This window comes from Artemia sp. Qi Xiang Cuo, chromosome 8, assembly GCF_049724085.1.
Source record: "Artemia sp. Qi Xiang Cuo chromosome 8, ASM4972408v1, whole genome shotgun sequence".
Taxonomy (NCBI): domain Eukaryota; kingdom Metazoa; phylum Arthropoda; class Branchiopoda; order Anostraca; family Artemiidae; genus Artemia; species Artemia sp. Qi Xiang Cuo.
In genome coordinates this window covers 50,130,573-50,147,025 of record NC_142801.1, presented here as the reverse complement: position 1 = coordinate 50,147,025, position 16,453 = coordinate 50,130,573, and the positions used below count along the sequence as shown (strand labels likewise).

The 16,453-nt window shown below is 36.2% G+C and overlaps 1 protein-coding gene across 1 annotated transcript in view; it reads right to left on the bottom strand.

Annotated features, from left to right (window-relative positions):
- Positions 1 to 1,689: 1,689 nt before the first annotated feature.
- Positions 1,690 to 16,453, bottom strand: part of U2af38 (U2 small nuclear riboprotein auxiliary factor 38) — a 32,876-nt gene continuing 18,112 nt past the window's right edge. Inside the window, exons 4-7 of the mRNA XM_089093004.1 lie at positions 14,465 to 14,536; positions 13,513 to 13,646; positions 10,027 to 10,143; positions 1,690 to 1,877 (exon numbers count right to left, since the gene is read on the bottom strand). Coding sequence (XP_088949130.1) covers positions 1,784 to 1,877; positions 10,027 to 10,143; positions 13,513 to 13,646; positions 14,465 to 14,536 — 417 coding nt within the window. The 3' untranslated portion in view covers positions 1,690 to 1,783. The remainder of the gene's footprint in view (positions 1,878 to 10,026; positions 10,144 to 13,512; positions 13,647 to 14,464; positions 14,537 to 16,453) is intronic.

Sequence of the window (16,453 nt, the reverse complement as noted above, 5' to 3'; positions counted from 1 at the left end):
GTTGAAATGGAACCTATTTAATGAACTGAAGAATAGTTGTTAAATGGCTCTTTGTACCACAATGCCATGGATTATATTAAAATATATATATATCTCGCTCAAGCGGAGGGAGGATTTTTCTTAAAAAACAAAACTTTAGATGAGTCTGATTTACCGTTAGAGCCTTAAAAAGCAGCTATGGCGACTGGAGCTGCTGGAAAAAAATAAAAAGCACAGCCAAGTTCTCTTGAAAAAATCCCAATGAAGACAACTTCACTCTGTTGTCACATCGAAGTGAAACAAGGAAAAATACTGCAGAAAACGTGTAAATTTTTGAAAAAGAACACTCCATATCCTTTTCCCACAAATAAAGTAGAACCCATATACATAGACGTTTGTTCCATAAATAACATTTAAACTTATCCAAGAATTTAAACGAACGATTTTAAGTTTTTCTTGCATCATGACCTCCCCAGACATACTGTCCGAGTTCAACATTACCCAAGGTATTCATTTTAACATAATAGATTTTGACTTAACTCAATTTACAAAGGCATGGTAACTAAAATTCCTGTAACTAAGGATTGCAACTGACCCGACCTTAGTTCCTGCAATGCATCCAGAGGCGCACAGGGTGTCAGTCAGTAGCCTCTAATCTTCCATCAAGTGGGTCGCTGCGTAATGTTCTTCCTTTCTGGGATGAGATTCGTCTGGAGAGCTTTTCTGTCACGTACATACGTTCTACGGAGCGTGTCTTTTGGTCATCCTTGGTGACGGGTGCCTTCCTCTTGCCAGTGGAGGAGCATTTTAGGAAATTTATGATCTGGCATGCAAAGAATGTGTTCAAGGTCTCGCCATCTTCTTTGTCTCACAACGGAGGCGATGTCTCCGAACTGTTAGCTTTCTTCGTGAGTTTGTTAAGGGATTCCTGAAGCTTTTGCTTGCCGGATTCTATGAACCCAACATCATCGGCAAAATCGACGTCTAGGAAAAGCTTTCCTGAAATTCAAATTCCATTTACATTTATCTGTCTAAACATGTAGTCTATAACTAGGACAGAGAGAAAGACACAGCCTTGCTTGACGCCAATTATCACTTTAATGTAGCCCGTGTTGCCATCGGAGGTTTTAATACAGCATTCCGTCTCTTCGTACATGGCATCTACTAGACAGTGATACCAAAAAAGCTAAAAGTAGAACAAAGGGAAATTTGTCTCTAGGACGTCCTGTTGTTCCTGTACATGTTACGTATCACAAAACCACTGAATAACTAAAATTTCACGGTTCAATTTTGGTAACACTTCTGTGACTGGAGTTCCGCCTTAGCTACGTAAAACACCCAATACAGGTCTACGGCGTAATTTAAAGAAAAACGATCTCTAAAATAGTGACAACCCGTCACTTATTAAAACGTATGTGGTTTGCTATTCCCTTTTTGAACGAAAAAACTACGGTCTATATACCTTTGCTCTAAAATAGTATTCGTACTTCGGAGTCTAAAAACTATGATAATACTTTTTACGTGTCCTTGTTTTTGTCTGGAGGAAGATTGCTTACCAAAAGTTTGAGAAATAAGACCCTCCGACTGTACAGATTGCAGCGCCGCACCTGACCATATTTGAATCCGACTTATTCTTGATTCATTTAATTAGTCTGACTTGGGAGCAATAGACATGGTAACGGGGTCACTGTCAGTGAATTAGCGCTAAGAAAAAATTAATACATGATGTATTTCTATATGGAAATAAGAATTACATTGGAAAAGGAGTAGATAAAAGAAAAATGCGTTGAAGTTTTCATCCACCTTAACGACGACGTTCTTTTGGTGACCTGGACCTTCGACGACCAGGTGATCGACGGCCGGTCTCACGTTCTCTTGATGCTGATCGACTGAAGAATCTGCAAATTTGATTCAAATTAGTTCTCGACAACAAATAGACGTGTATAAAAGGAAAGCGACTAGAAGTAAACAAAAAACGGAGGAATGTAGTGAATATCAGTCACGCCTAGGACCAAATAGAAACCTATTGAGAAACTTTCAATATTTCAAATGAGGAATGTTGTAATAAAGACAATGAAGCAATATTGTAGATAATTGCTTGGGAATTAGGGACAAAAACCGCTAGTAGAATATACTTGTTCTGTTTGGCATTACGGCCTGGCTTCGGACCAGAAGGACCGCCTGGAAAGGATCCAGTACCGAGCTCTTCTGGTAGTGTCAAAATCTCCCAAAGTCCCGTATTGCTCCCTTTTAAAAGAATTTTCAGTTAAAACTCTATCGATACGCCGTGATGAATTGTGTTTTAAATTTGGTGTCGGTGTCTTGGAAAATTCGTGGCTTCGAGGAATCCTGCCCCCTGAGCATCTCCCTTCGCGCCAAAGGCTCCCGCAAAATACCGGTTGACCAAAGCTCAACTGGTACCAAAAATTCAGCCGGTAACAGCGCGGCATATGCGGTACGCAAGTAGTTTTGTTCCGTCGTTCGTCAAGATTTTTAATTCTGCACCCACTCGTCAATAATTGTATATATTTATTTTCTTTAGTTCAATATCACAGGCAATACGCCAGCGCTACCTAAGTAAAGAACGATTTGGGCACAATGTGTTTTTTTTTTGGGTCTATAGACCCGGGCATTTCGTATCAAAGGATTTGTCTCAGATGCTCTAAAAATGGTTGATTTGATTGGACATTGGAATGGCTAGTTAGCTTTTTAACAGTAGAAAGTGATTGGAGGTCAATTAGCCCCCCCCCCCCACGCCCATTATTCCCCCAAACACATCCAATCAAAATTTTGAGACAGCCATTTTGTTCAGCGTAGTTGATTTCCAGATAAAAATATGTTTTGAGGAGGACACTCCCCCACAACCCTCAGGACAAGGGTTTTAAGTTATGCCCTGGGAGCATATAAGGTTTTTATAGAAGGCGCTGTCGTAAAAACTTCAAAACAGGCTCATTCGATTGGAAATTCAATGGGCTAGTGCCCTTTTTAATAGGCGAAAGCGTTTGGAGGGCAACTAGCCCCCCCCCCCCCACACCCATCATTCCCCCAAACACATCCGAAAGAAATTTTCAGATAGCCATTTTGTTCAGCGTAGTTGATTTCCAGATAGAAAATATGTTTTTGAGGAGGACACTCCACCAAAACCCTCAAGGCAAGGGTTTTAATTTTTGCCCTGGGGGTATATAAGGTTTTTTATAGAAGGCGTTGTCGTAGAAACTTCAAAACAGGCTCATTCTATTGGAAATTCAAAGGGCTAGTACTCTTTTTTAATATTCGAAAGTGATTGGAGGGCAACTAGCCCCCCCCCCCACGCTCTACCTTACCCCAAACACATCCAATCAAAATTTTAAGATAGTCATTTTGTTCAGCGTAGTTGATTTCCAGAGATACAAAATGTTTTTCAGGAGGAACCTCCCCCACTGCCCACGGAACCAGGGTTTTAAGTCAAGCCCCGGGGCATATAAGGTTTTTTATAGAAGGTGTTGTCGTAGAAACTTCAAAACAGACTCATTCGACTGGATATTCAAAGGGCTTGTGCCCTTTTTAATAGTCGAAAGTGATTGGAGGGCAACTAGCCCCCCTCCCCACACCCATCATTACCCCAAACACATCCAATCAAAATTTGAGATAGCCATTTTGTTCAGCGTAGTTGATTTCCAGACAGAAAACATATTTTTCAGGAGGACACTCCCCCACAACCCTCAGGATAAGGGTTACAATTTATGCCTTGGGGGCATATAAGGTTTTTATTGGAGTATGTTCGTATAAACTTCCAAAATGACTGGTTCGATTTGAAATCAAAGGGCTACTACCCTTTTTAACAGTCGAAAGTGATTTGAGGGCAACTAACCCCCCTCTCACGCCCACCTTTTCCCCAAACACATCGAATCAAAATCTTTAGATAGCCATTTTATTCAACGTAGTTGAAAGTTTAGAAAATTAGGTCTTTAAGGATGATAGCCCCTCCCCCCACAGCCCTCAGGGCAAACGTTGTAAGTTATGCTCTAGGGGCATTTACAATTTTTATTGAAAGCGTTGTCGAAGAAACTTCAAAGGGGCTCATTCAATTGGAAATTGAAAGGGCTAGTGCCTTTTTTAATAGTTGAAAGTGATTGGATAGCGACTCACGCCCACCCTTTTCCCACACACATCGAATCAACATTTTTAGATATCGAATTTGTTCAACGCAGTTGTACGTTTTGGAAATTAGGTCTTTTAGGATGATAATCCCCTCAGAACCCTCAGTTCTAGGGTTTTAAGTTATGCCCTGGTGGCATATAAGGTTTATGTAGAAAGTTGTTGTATAAATCATAGGCAGCGCGATCGCGCTTCCTAAGTAAAGAACGGGGACACTCGAGAACTAGACAAGAAACGGGGACTAAGTAAAGAGGAGGACACTCCCCCACAGTCCTCAGGGCAAGGGTTTTAAGTTATGCCCTTGCGGTATAAAAGAGCGATTTTCGCACAATGTATTATTTATTAATTTTTTCCTTTAAAGCTGTGCACTTTGTATAAAAAAGGTTGTCATAGAAGGTTCGAAAGGGGCACGGTCAAATGGGCTTTGGAACGGAGTATGCCTTTTTTGATAGTTAAGATTAGTTGGATGGCGACTAACACCCTTCTCATTCCCATCGTTGCCAGACACACAACCAATCAAAATTTTGAGAAAGCCATATTGTTCAGTTTATTCGAATTCCAGATAGAAATTATGTTTTTGAAGACAGTCTCCTTAGGGCAAGAGTTGTAAGTTATGCCCTGGGGGTATATATGGTTTCTTATAGAAGGGTTTGTCGTAGAAACTTTAAAAAGGCTCTTTCGATTGGAAATTTAAAGGACTAGATGCCCTTTTAAATAGTCGAAAAGTGATTAGAGGGTAACTAACCCGTCTCTCACGCCCACCTTTTCCCCAAACAAATCTAATCCAAACTTTGAGATAGCCATTTTATTCAACATAGTTTTAAATTCTGGAAATTAGGTCTTTGAGGATGACAACCCCCCCCCCCCTAAAGCCCTCAGGGTAAGGGTTGTAACTTATGCTCCGGGGGTATATGAGATTCTTTTTGAACCCTGTATTGTAAAAATTTCAAAAATGGCTCATTCCATTGGAAATTAAAACGTAAAGGGCGTTTTTTCATACTCGAAAGTTAATTGAAGGCAGCTAACATCACTTTCATTGGCACTATTTCCCCAAGCACATCCAATAAAAATTTCGTCATCGCCATTTTGGTTCATGCAGTTCTAAGCTCGGGAAGTTACACCATTGAGCAGAAAACTCCCCTCACAGTCTTCAGAGCAAGGGTTATAAGTTATGCCCTGGGGGCATATAAGGTTTTTATTGAAATCTTTGTCGTAGAAACTTGAAAAAGGGCTCATTCGATTGGAAATTCAAAGGGCTAGTGCCCTTTTTAATTGTTAAAAGTGATTTGAAGGCAATTAACCCTCCTCTTATGTCCGACGTTTCCCACAGCATATCCACTCAATATTTAGATAGCCATTCTATTCAACGTAGTTGCAAGTTTTGGAAATTAGTTCTTTAAGAATGACAACCCCTCCCCCCTCCCCCATAGCCCTCAGGTCAAGAGGTGTAATCTATGTCCTGAGTGCGTATAAGGTTTTTTATTGAAAGCGTAAAAACTTTAAAAGGGCTCATTCACTTGGATATTGAAAGGGCTAGTGCCTTTTTTAATAGTTGAAAGTGATCGGAGAACGACTAACGCTCCTCTCAGGCCCGCCATTTTCCCAAACACATCCAATCAAAATTTTGAGATATTCATTTTGTTGAAAGTAAGTGAGACTTCTTTAAATAAGATCCTTTAGAATGATAACCCCCTCAGAGCTCTCAGGGGGAGGGCTTCAAGTTAAATCCTGGGGGCATATACAGATTATATAGAAAGTTGTTATAGAAATTTCAAAAAGGGCTCTTTTGATTGGAAAGCCCTTTTTAATAGTCGCAAGTGAGTGGAGAGTAATTAAGCCCCCTCTTACGCCCACCATTTCCCCAAAAACATTCAGTCAAAGTTTAGAGATAGCCATTTTGTTCAACGTAGTTGAAAGTTCTGAAAATTATGTATTTAAGGATGACGAACCCCCCAGAGCCCTAAGGGCAAAGGTTGTTAGTTCTGCCCTGGGAGCATATAAAGGTTTTATAGATAGATTTGTCGTAAAACTTCAAAAGAGGCTTATTCAATTCGAAACTGAGAGCGCCAGTGTCCTTTGTAATAGTCGAAAGTGATTGGAGGGTAACTAACCCCCCTCTCACACCCACCATTCCTCCAAAAACAACCAATCAAAATTTTCAGATAGCCATTTTGTTCAACGTAGTAGAACGTTCTGGAAGTTAGGTCTTTGAGAATGACCCCCCCCCCCAGCACTCAGGGCAGGGCTTGTAAGTTAGGTCCTGGAGGCGTATAAGGTTTTTATTGAAAGCGTAGAAACTTCAAAATGGCTCATTTGTTTGGAAATTGAAAGGACTGGGGCCATTTTTAATAGTTCAAAGTAATTGGAGAGCGACTACCGCCCCTCTCACGCCCACCATTTCCCCAAACACATGCAATCAAATTTTTGAGATAGCCGTGTTGTTTAACGTAGTTGAAAGTTCTGGAAATTCGGTCTTAGAGGATGACAACCACTCTAACAGACCTTAGGGTAAGGGTTGCAATTTATGCCCTGGGGGCATATAAGGTGTTTATAGAAAGCGTTGTCGTTTTCAAAAGGGCTCATTCGATTGGAAATCGAAAGGCCTAGTGCCCTTTTTAATAGTCCAAAGTGATTGGAAGGCTTGACATTTTTATAGTAAAAATCGAAGTGGGTATAATGTATTACTTTTTGTTGTTGTTTAGACCAGAGCACTTCGTATCGAAGGAGTTGTCGTGGGAACTTCGAAAAGGGCTCATTCGATTGAAAATAGAAAGGGCTGACGCCCTTTTTAATAGTCGAAAGTGATTTGAGGGCAGCTAATCCCCCTTCCACTACCACCCAACCACGCCCAACCTACCCTTTCTGCGCATAAAATTTAACCAAATAAAAATAGCGTAAGTGTATCCAACCTATCAAAGAAAGTAAATATATTTTTTTGCGAATGGTATCAAGTTTTTCATTTCAGGTCAACTAGAGGAGGTATGGAACGAAATTAAACACTACTATTTGTGTCCAGATTTTTAAAAGGGTGTATGTTGTTAAAAATTGCTAAAAAATTTTCTCCAGCATACAAATAGCAGGCCAAACTATAAAGTCTTAAAAAACAAAAAGATTTAAAGTATTATTATTTTCTTCCCTGAAAAGACTATGTCAACATAAAGCGAACAGAAATTAATTAAAAAAACTTTTTCCACAAAATAAGTTTTTCAAAGAAAAGTAAAGAACTCAATTAACAAAAAACCAACAAGAATAAAATAAAATAAACTACTAATTATGAAACTACCACAGAGCATTATCGATAAATAAATTAAACACAAAACGAACAGAAATTACAATTATTAACAGAGTCAAACTCAAAACGAGTAGAAATTAACATAAGTTGGGCGCGAAACCCCTATGCCTTCCCAAGGCCAGAATATAATTCGTACTTTAGTGAAAAAATATAAATGTTTTTACTTTCATAATTTTAATCAATTAAATGATATTAACATTTTGATTACTAAATATCAGTATATGTGTATTAAACTGACAATGCACATTCATTTGTATTTTTTCAGTAAAGTACAAATTTTGTTCTGGCCCTGGGAAGGCATAGGGGTTTTGCACCTAACTTATGTTAATTTCTGTTCGTTTTGAGTTTGACTCGGTTAATAATTGTAATTTCTGTTCGCTTTGGCTTTCATTGACTTAATGATGCTGATTTGCGATAGGTTCCCGCTTGCTAAATTTTTTGATTTTATTTTTGCTCATTTTTTGTTTAATGGAATTCTTTACTTTTCTTTGAAAAACTTATTTTGTGGAAAAAGTTTTTTTAATTAATTCTTTTTAAACTTGACTCTGTTTGACTCTGTTTAGTCTGAATCTGTGATATTTTGAATCAATGTATATTTTTGCATGACGATGGCCATGGCTGTGATTTTTATATGTTTTATATGTTTATTGTCTTATTATGACAAAAACTGCCGCTGATCGGCATGACCGTTTTTATGGCGTTTGAAAATAAAATCGTTATCCCTTATAAAAACGAAGAATTGGCCAACCCGAAAAGTCAAATCGCTCTCCAACTAAAAGACCTTTTTTGTTCCTTTTTCGATTCTATCTCGTTTCAAGAATAGCTGGAGAGTAGGAGTAACTGAGCAAGACCTTTTCAAAGAAGCAGAACTCCTAAACTATGTTCATTATATAAGTATATTGATATAGCCTATGCTTTGTAACCAAATAAGATAAGATGTTTATTTTAAAAAATATCTATCACAAGCCCCGAAGGGCCGAATTCGCATTTCGGAGTCATAACCCCCCCCCCCCCAAAAAAAAACAACATCATAAATAAAGCAAACAACTAAAATCTGGCAAAACAATGCCAAAAACAACAATATCAGAATGACAAAACCATTCATTAGTCAAAAATATTAAGCGGCAAAATGTCAGAAAGCTAAAAAGGTAAAAGCCAAAAAACTAAAAAGGGGTGACTAAAAATCTAACCGAATTTATATTCACCTTAAATTCCGAAAACAGAAAACTAGCACTTTCATATGACGATGACGTTGCTGTTTTTATGATTATCACAAAGAATGTCATTTTTTATGATCATCTGTGAGGACGGAACCAAGAATAAAATTAAGAAATGTATTTCACTCCAAAAATCAAGTAAGGTACAGATCGCAACTAACCCTCAGCCAAAAAGAAACAGATACAAGGTAATACGAGTCATAAAACCTATTGATAAGTAAAAAATAAATTTAATTTAGGAAAACATTTTACTTTATGCTTTGTATCTTTATTGATCTTTTATTCGCTCAATTTCTCCATATTTATGTCTTCATGTCTTTTGGTTAACCAGAAAAAAAAAAGAAAATATAAACTGTACAAGCGCAGCACAGGGTAGGGAGAATAAAGAAAAGCACTTTCAAAATACAAACCTATTATATTTATCTGGCTATCTTTTTCCGCGCTTTTCACTACTGAGATTCCGTTCAAAGGTATATGGACATAGAGAATCACAGAAGGAGATTACAACGGTAATAAAAAACAAAGGAAATGGAGGGGAAGTGTCACCTTATAGGGTGACGCAATGTATTTCTTTTAAACTACTCGTATTTAAAGAGGAAATTGAAATGAAAAGATCGCCAAATTTGACCTCTTTTACTAAATTCTTATTCTTTTTTAGTCATATATGCTCTTACTCCAGGGATTTTTAGCCTTGATCTAGATTGGTCCTTAGACAATTATCTAGGTTTCAGAGTTTCTTCTCTTGTTATCACAAATTTTGGAGAATTTGCATGTGTATCTTGTAAATAACCCTGACAACATACTGGCACAATCCTCGTCGATATAATTTCTCAAAGCACTCGTCAGCCTTTGAGAGTTCTTAAACAATAGATTCAAAACATTATCACGATGATTTGTCCTTCTTCTGGTTTGGACTAGTATGGAGATGCTTTCACATAATCTCATCACCGAAATCAAATTCTGAGCCATATCTGTTGCTGAAGCTGAGTCCTGAGGTCCCGTATTATGAAGCAGCCGCGATCAAGCCCACTAACGTAGAAGTACGTAAAAGCAACTATAAAAGTAACCAATAGTAACAGGAATCTCCAGTAAAAAATTGAAAAGAGAAAATAAAAATTAAATCAAGAAAAAATCTAATGAAATTTTGTTTACAAAAGAGTAAAAATTGACCATTTTATGAATATACAGTAGTTTAAAGCAACAGTGTTGAAGCTAAGATGTTTATCGTTCAATTTTGTTCGTAAGTGTACTGATTCTCATGCTTCCAAGCCTAACATGTGTTTTTATATTTATTCAAATACATAGGACCTTGCTAAAGTCATTGCAGATAAAATTCAATTTAGAAGGCATATCCAATGTGTACAAATCCCTTGCCCTCCCCCAAAAAAGAAGACGACTTACTTTCTTCCACCTCCAAAATCCCGTTGACTCCTTCTTCGAGAATACAACTCGCGTCTCAACTCTCTTGAAATCGGTTTCAAGTGCATGAAGTTACAGAAGCCACTCCTTGTGCATTCACTAAATAACAAAATTCATATAAAACCAAGGAAAATAGCAAATCTGACAAACAAACCAGATATTTCCATGACTGCAGGAGGGAGAGAATGGATAAAAGTTCAAGGCGCAGTCTGACAATAAAATGTCGTGATATTAGCTGCAAATGGGGAAATAGGGATACGAAATTTTGAGGGACCAGGGAGAGAAGTGAGACCAAACACCTGCAGTGAGTAGAACAAATTTTATGGTCATCTAAACCATAATTCTTCTGCCGAATACTAAACTCCCCATCTGACACTTTCTACAATAAAAATTACTACAATGGTAGTATCCCCCAGAGTATACTGCTGAACCTTTGGGTCTTTATCCACTAGTCATGTTTGCAGAGGGATACATACTTTTTAGGAGTCAATGGAGACTAATCCTAATTGGGACAAAAAATGTTCCAGCAATGGCTAGAATTTTTGCAACCGATTATCCTTCAAGAAACGATTTTATTTTAATGAATAATTATCTAGAGCCTGCTGGCTTCTGTAGAAGTTAAAAGATTACACAGAAAATATTTTAGTTATTTCCTATTATATTACTCTAAGAGCCTTTTGTGCACAATGTATGGACGGAATTTTATAGCTTATGCACACTTATACAGATACTGATTTCAAACATGCAAGTTCTCGAATTAAATGAAGCTATAGAGACTTTTTTGTGTCTATTCTAAACAGAAGGAATATTTTCTCTCATTGTTTCAACAAATTGTGCATTTTCTAAAAAAAAAGAAAAAAAGGTGATTAAGGAAATATCGAAACATTTTTCTCCTAAGTCCCAATCTTTTTTATGCCGACGGTTCTTAGGAAATAACTTCTCGGAATTTTCTTACGTTCAAATTTTGCGTTTCTGGATAGAAGGAACTTCAGCAAACTTTTACACGGAAATTGTTGAAAGTAGAAAAAAAAATTCCATTCTAGCACTCAGGACAAAACATTGCCTTAGCCAAACTTTCCTACATAAAATAACTCTTTCTTCAAGGTCAAACTCCAATTAGCTATAAAAAAAGAAGAAAAAATTGTAGATAAATTTGAATATTTTGGTCGAGTTTTCGCATTCAGAAAAACGTTAAAGAGTACCTAAAATTACCTGTAAAATTACTTTGGCAAACAAATATCCTATCTTGAGCTTTTCAAAGAACCCATGTTTCAGAATCATACTTGATAATTGTCACTACCATGACTTCTAGTATCCTCGTATTACTCTAAGACATATTTCCACACCTGGAGACACCTAATACAGCTTTTTCATATGAATTGAAAAGGCTATATTGGGACAAAAAGGCACATTAGTCTAACTAACATTAATTTTCAAATCTACTATCGCACCATGGACTCTCAAAACCTTCACAAATCAACTGCAAAATCTAAATCTAGCAGAGTTTTACCTTCTCATCTAAACCCATGTTCTTCGATAGCGTTTGATTCCTATACAATCCATATATGTTGCATACTCCCACATAACCCATATAGACAGAGTTAAAGCACAACCCTGTCTAACTTGCGATTGCGCACCAAACCAACAGCTAATACAGCTATACACAGCTCTTTTCATTTTAGCTTATATAGGTATAAAAAGAAGACCTTCTCTGAAGCTTTTCTATCTGCTAAATCAAATTCTGGTACATAGTCTCTGGTCTGAACTAAAAATGTCTGATAATTCAGATGTTTCTCAATTGTATGTATGTATTTCCAAAAAAAGCCATCGGGCCATAGAAAAAAAAACACAAAAAAAAACAGAACATAAACATAACAAAACCAACAAAAAAAACACAAATAAACTAAAAAGAAAAAAGAAAAATATTTCTCAATTGTTAATCTAAGCTTTAAAATTCGGTCAACATTTACAAATCTTCCCGACAGCCATGACGTTTTCCTCTTCAACCCTTACCAACATAATTTATTAGCCTAAAAAGTATTATCCTACTAAGCGATTTACTTCCTGTGGATGTCTGAAAATATTTGGAAGAATTTGCATTAAATGAACAATTGCAGCTTAGACGAACAGAAATAGTGTTTCCAAAGCGAAAAAATTAGGAAGTCAACTTTTTTTGTTATCTCCACTTGAATCGTTTAAACGTATTCAGTCTAACTTGGCCTAGTATTCAAGCCGCTTCTGTACAGTGGTGGATCCAGGGGAGGGGCGGGGGGGGCGCGCCCCCCCCTGACATAGTCTAAAGTAGTGTAATTTAATTAGTTACCGCAATTTTGCGTTAATTAAAATTAATACTAACCCAATTTTATCGTTTCAACCTTTTTTGCCCCCCCCCCCCCCCTCTAAAACAATCCTGGATCCGCCACTGCTTCTGTAGCATCAGATTCTTGGTGTTTGCCAATCAAAAAACACATTCACTTCTCGTACATAATTATTTTGCCATGATATCTTCTTTTAATTGTTTGTTTTAACTCATTTATACTTACAGGCCTGGGTACACATACATTCGCTATGCAGAAACATGATATCCATTTTAATCAATACAACTTCTTATGATCGTTAATGGAACATACCTAATCTACTAAATAACGTTGAACTATTCGTTCTATTATCATCTATCCTTCTCCCTTATTGACTAAATCTTTCTCCTTTCTATATTGTGGTACATTTAATGATGTGTTAATTACTATCGCTAGTCCTAAATGTCATATTTGATATTTTTACACCTTTGAGGTTCAGGTTCATTTATTTTTCAATCACATGTACATAACATACTAAATATACAAATATCTGGCAGAAAGACAAGCTCGTTTTGCACAGATGAAAGAACTAAGAAATAAATTACGAAATAGATGGGAAATCAATCGAGAAGAGAAAAAAAAATAGACTTACCCCACCCGACGATATACAAAAAAGATAATTTTTTCATTTTTCTTATTTTAACCAGCAATGGGACAACAAGAGCTATTCTCAAAGGAGGATCAGCTGGGCATCTTCTGATCTTCCCTTTCCCAGTTCCAGTACTCGCCATTGCAGTTCTTAAGCAAAAAAAAAAAAAAAAAAACAAAAAAAAAAAAAAAAAAAAAAAAAGTCCAAAAAATATTTTCTAAAAAAATAAGGAACAACATTATCTTGAAACGAGAAGAAACAGCCAAACAACAAAAAAGGTAAAGAAAACACCATATTTTTCGTATTTAATTAGTATGTTCAGAATCTTCCCTTTGAGATCAATTCGAAAACAGTTTTTGAAAATAACATGAAATTTATTTGTTATTTGCAATAATATTACTAAGCGTCTCCAAATCTGGCCAACTTCCATCTTTCTATATATTAAAAGAAGGAGGAAAAAAGACACTTCAGAGTCCAAAGTTCCAAAAAAGGGAACTTTGCTGAAAAAGTAGCAAAACATACCCCATTTCATATTGGCGACAACAAGCTTCTCGGAAATCAGTAACAGGACTCAATTCGGCGTAAATTGGACGTCCACCAAACCAACGGTTGGCTAAATCTTTTACAGCGCGATCCGCATCCTCTTCCCGCCGAAACTGAAATTATAAATATTAACAGTGCGATGGATCAACGTTATCATCGGATCTGAAGAGATAAAACTGCCAAAGTGGAATTGATCTCACCTGATGAATTAAAACTAATAACGTGAATACCAAAAGAAAGATACAGTTGAAAAAAGAAAGAAGAAAAAGTTTAAATAGAATAAATAAATCAATGAAAAACATCCATTCACCAGGACAAAATTACAGCTAAATACGAAATAATTCGAATTCACACAAGTCAGAGAATGTTAGAATTCAATCTCGGAACTAAAAATATGTGTTGAAAAGCATATTTAGAAGGCTATTCGACTAACGTAAATACTTGTTCGAAAAGATGTGAATGATGCTCTTTCATGAGCTTAATATTGTGAGCTGACAAGGACGTTTCTTTTCTTTTTAAATAAAAAGAACACACTTTCTGTTCAAGAAAATAAAGCTTTCAGAAAGTAGAGAGAATCTCTCTCTTGGAGAGAAAACTGAAAAAAAGAGTGGGAGAAATTTTCATTAAAAAGAAGAACAACAGAAAAAAGCTATATATCAGCCATACCCTAGAAAGAAACAGGATGGCATCCTTACCTCTGGATAATGGAAATTTACTACCCCCCCCCCGGTTATTATGAATAAAATTAGTAAACACAGAATTGAATTTTGTCCATTATCAAAATGGAGCATTAGCATAATTAGGATAAAAACCCAGCCGACTCGCACAAAAGCACAATGTTCTTTTTTTAAACTTAGCCCCATGAAATTTTCTTCCATGACGAGCATTCTGCATGATTTCATTATTACTTCTACATGAAACAAAAACTTACCTTAATGTAAACGTTGCCAACTAAGTGATCACCAAGGTTATCACACACATTCATTTCTTCTATCTCCCCATACTTGAAAAAATAAAAAAGGACATATGAATCAAATACAAATGAAACGTAACCAACAAAGCGAATCAAACACAATACCTTTAATTTGAATCTTAGTTGGCATATATATTTCAAAGGTTTCAAACTGAAGGGGTATGCACCCTTGGGGCACAAGAAAAGATTTATTGGACTAAAATGGAAATGATTCCTACAAGTTACGTGTTATGACACATATATAACACAGTACCGCTGTTGTTGTCGATTTTGAGGTTGGTGAGAGGTCATGCCATAATATTCGAAAAAGCTGCAGAACTTTAGCAACGTTGGGAGTATTAGCAATTAAGATTTCAGAAAAATCACATTCGAACCCAACCCATATATCTGGAAGGCGGAAAAAGGAAGTTTTCAAAAAAAAAAATTTGCCATCAAAATGGACACTAGGAGGATAAACATCAGGAAGAAAATTCCTTCTTTGTATGTTTTCAAAGAAAAAGAATTGAAAAAACAAAATTGCCCTCATAGATTTTGAAAATTACATTAGTAAAACGAAAAAATATTGCCCTCTTACATTATCATGGTTTAACACCCGCTATTTGTGGGTACAACGTACAACTAAATGTCCCACACAAATGATGCAGTATTATTTAAAATGTGGGAAGATAGAGTCGTTGTTCGTGGTTATTAGATAAAAAAAAACAACCGAAAGTAAGGAGCAACATATAAAACTTAAAACGAACGGAAATTATTACGTCTATGAGGAGGGTTGCCTTTCCTCAATACCTACGTTGTTTTTTTATTAGGCGGAAAATGGAAGTTTTCAACAAAAAAAAAACCAAGCCCCGCACTTTCTTTAACCAAGGTCACTTTGTCTTTATTTGAAGATGATAAAGCCTTAATGTGTATTGCTCCAATAGAATGACTGCTCAATTCCATCCTAACTCAACAATGAGCAATATATGCTTACCGTTAAGGGTAAAGCGTCTTGATTTAGATATAGGAATATCGAAATTTATTTGTAGTCGTGGTCGTCTACTTCTTATCCTTGGACCCCAGAAATATGCCTTGAAAACGGGGTTATTAAGCGTGTTGTCTCTTAAGTGCCTCGGAATTAATATTTATTATTATTCAACCAAATAATCCTTGCTAAATCGTATAATTCAACAGCACTACCACATTTCCCATATACAGCAACATTTTGGAAGATTTTCACACAAAACAATTAAGCATAAACTCCGTTCAGTATATTTTTAATTTTCAAAATATTTACTTCATTCAACCCCTTGGACTCGAAATTCAGCATTAATTAGCAAATATGAAAATTTGACCCAGCAATAGCTCTGTCAAAATTTATGTTGAAACACAATCGCAAAACCAATTTTCAACCATGGCATCCCTTCTTACACAATGATGTTTAAAGTTAAATGTATGTGACAGTTATTCAGTGCTTAATAGGTGATCTTTACAAATTGTTTTGATAAACGCTGTAGTGTCTATTTTTTATTCCCCCTTCTTTGTCTTTTTAACTATTTAGTGCTCCGTCTCTGTACTTTCTGTATTATTTCATAGGTTAGAAATAAATAAATTGATAAAACCTAATTATCTAGTTATCATACAAAGAGTCTTCATAAAATATCATCCTGAAATTTGGGGATTATCCCCAAATTAAAACACATTTTTCTATCAAATATTTAGAGACTCTAATTTTTTTCACATATATTTTGTATTTTCGTCAATATGGCTCGATATTCTCCCTTATTTACTTCAACCTATATAATTGCTTAAAAATAATGCGATCAGAGCATGTTGCAGAGCAGAAAATCTAGGAGTTTCAAGGTCAGTTTAAGGTAAAACAAATACCATGCCAGTAACGGCTCTTGGGGACCATTAAATGCTAGATGTTGATCACCATCATTTCAGTGGTTTCTTTCCATACTGTTTTCG